This window comes from Neomonachus schauinslandi, chromosome 2 (assembly GCF_002201575.2).
Source record: "Neomonachus schauinslandi chromosome 2, ASM220157v2, whole genome shotgun sequence".
Classification (NCBI taxonomy): Eukaryota; Metazoa; Chordata; class Mammalia; order Carnivora; family Phocidae; genus Neomonachus; species Neomonachus schauinslandi.
In genome coordinates this window covers 40,384,214-40,386,566 of record NC_058404.1, presented here as the reverse complement: position 1 = coordinate 40,386,566, position 2,353 = coordinate 40,384,214, and the positions used below count along the sequence as shown (strand labels likewise).

At 43.0% G+C, this 2,353-nt stretch overlaps 1 protein-coding gene across 3 annotated transcripts in view; it reads left to right on the top strand.

Moving 5' to 3' along the window:
* Positions 1-2,353, top strand: part of SH2D4A (SH2 domain containing 4A) — a 66,521-nt gene that overhangs the window by 43,888 nt on the left and 20,280 nt on the right. For all 3 annotated transcript variants that reach the window (XM_021681602.1, XM_021681601.1, XM_021681603.1), the window contains one exon: positions 1,433-1,544. In XM_021681602.1, coding sequence (XP_021537277.1) covers positions 1,433-1,544 — 112 coding nt within the window. The remainder of the gene's footprint in view (positions 1-1,432; positions 1,545-2,353) is intronic.

Genomic DNA, 2,353 nt, shown 5'->3' with positions numbered 1-2,353 from the left:
GCCCGCCGAGCAGGGAGCCCGCCGAGCAGGCCGCCCGCCGAGCAGGGAGCCCGCCGAGCAGGCCGCCCGCCGAGCAGGGAGCCCGACGCGGGGCTCCGTCCCAGGGCCCTGGGATCACGACCCGAGCCCAAGGCAGTTGCTTAACGACTGAGCCGCCCAGGCGCCCCTGGTTTTATCTTTCTGTAGGAAAACACAAAAGAAAAAAAAAGACCTGTCAATTCTGAGATGCAGGGTGAAGCATGGTCAGTCTTTTCTGACCCCCTCAACTTGCTTCATTATTCAGGTGACCGAGGCTTTTATTTAGTTCACCAAGTGCTAAATTCAGCTTTCTAATAAGCACTCAGAAGGCAATACCCAAAAAAGTACTTTTTAGACCTAAGTGATTTGGTGTGTTAGTTTTTCTTTAGTTAAAAACTAATTCCCTTCAAGTGTACTTAATGCCACAGAGCTGTTCGCTTCAAAATGGCTAACACAGTTTTTATGTTATGTGTATTCTTCCACAATTTTTAAAAAGGTTAAAATGATAATTTTTATGTTATGTATATTTTACAATTTTAAAAACAAATTGCCTTTTTAAGGAAGACTCGTGTTTCTTATATTTCTTGAAGAGGATGCTTTGTAAAAAAAGGTTTTTTTAAACAAAAAATATTCCTTTTTGGGTCACCTAAAATCATGTGTAAGTTCCACATTTTTAAATAATTTTTTTTAAGACTTTATTTGTTTGAGAGAGAGAGAGCAGGAGTGGGGGGAGGGGCAAAGGGAGAGGGATAAGGGAGCAGGGAGCCCAGCGTGGGGCTCGGTCCCAGGACCCTGAGACCATGACCTGAGCCGAAGGCAGACCCTTGACGGACTGAGCCGCCAGGCGGCCCTGGCACCACGTTTTAGACACAATGGTTTGAGGGCACACGGAGACACGGCTGAGGCTGCTCTAGAAACGTACCGTTATCGTCATGGAGCCTGTCAGGTGCTGCAGTGTTTATGCTGCTGCCATGAAGCGGTGTTTACACACTGCTTGAGGGAATTCAGTTTAAAACAGCTAAGTGCTGTGTTTGAGGAAAATGAATATTTATTGAGTCTTACTATGTGTTACAGACTATGCGAGACACTTTTTAAATATTATTTAACCCTCACGATAACCCTATGAAATATTTTCAATTTTCTAATTCTATTTAGGCGAAGACAGCCTAAGAGAGGTTTGGTAATGGGCCATTGGGTTGCACAGCTAGGTCCTGATAAAGTCAGCCTCAGGTATCACCAACCCCAAATTGCCTAGCCAGGGGGCCAGAGGGAGTTACATAGAAACCAGCCCTTCAGTGTCCCTGACTCCCCACCTCCTCCTCTCCCCTCTTCTTCTTCCTCCTCTCAGAAAACTGCCAGAGGTACTCACTAGTGTTTGTTTCTGTTTTTGTTCTTGTTTTTTTTTTTTAAACAGAAGAAAGAATCCGTGAAGAAAACACAAGATGAAGAACTAAAACAAATAGATGAGGAGAAAACCAAGCAGATTTATAAAAGCTGGAAAGAAGATTCAGAGTGGGAGGCATCTCGTGAGTACCCAGAGGCCTCCATAACACCTTAGACCCTCCAGGCCAATTCCTTCTCTTAACAAATGATCCATCTAAGAAGCGCTTAAAATGGTTGTTGAGAGAGTTATTGCTAAGTTGTTACACAAAGGCTTACGAGTCACTTCTTGAATAGTAGAAAGGTTCTCCATTCATCTTTGTACCATCACAGTTGTGATATAGCTATTTGATGGAATGGTATATAGCTCTGAAAAAACATGTTTTGGAAGAGGGTTTAATGACCTTGGGATATGTTTGTATCTTTTTTTCGCTTGAAGAAGAAAAAAATATTATAAAATAGTATGAAAAATATCCCTCTTTTAGGATAGTAAAAGAACTGGAAGGTTATTAACATGTTAACAACTTTTTTCGGAGGGATGGGATTTGAGATTTATTTGAATTCTTCTTGTTATTCTGTACTTTTCTAAATTTTCAACAGTGAACTCACCTTAACTTTGTAATAGAAGAACACAGGAATAACAGGTTGGATATATCAGCATCCCTCCCATACCTATGACCTAACCCTGCCTCCTTTTTGAGTTAGCACTGCCAGAGATAAAACCCCTCAGGAAGAGGTCAGTGCAGGCTAAGGCAGAGCAGAGCATGCTCAGGGATGCTGGGGAAAAATGCAGCTCTGAGACCCGATGAGGGTTTCCAGCTGACTCAGAGGTTTACCAGCCAGGTCATCCCTTGAGGCCACTTGAGAGCGAGAACAGGAGAATGGGAGTGACAATGTTTGCAGGATGTGGAGAATCCTGTCTTCATTTCCATTATAATGAACACCATTAACATGA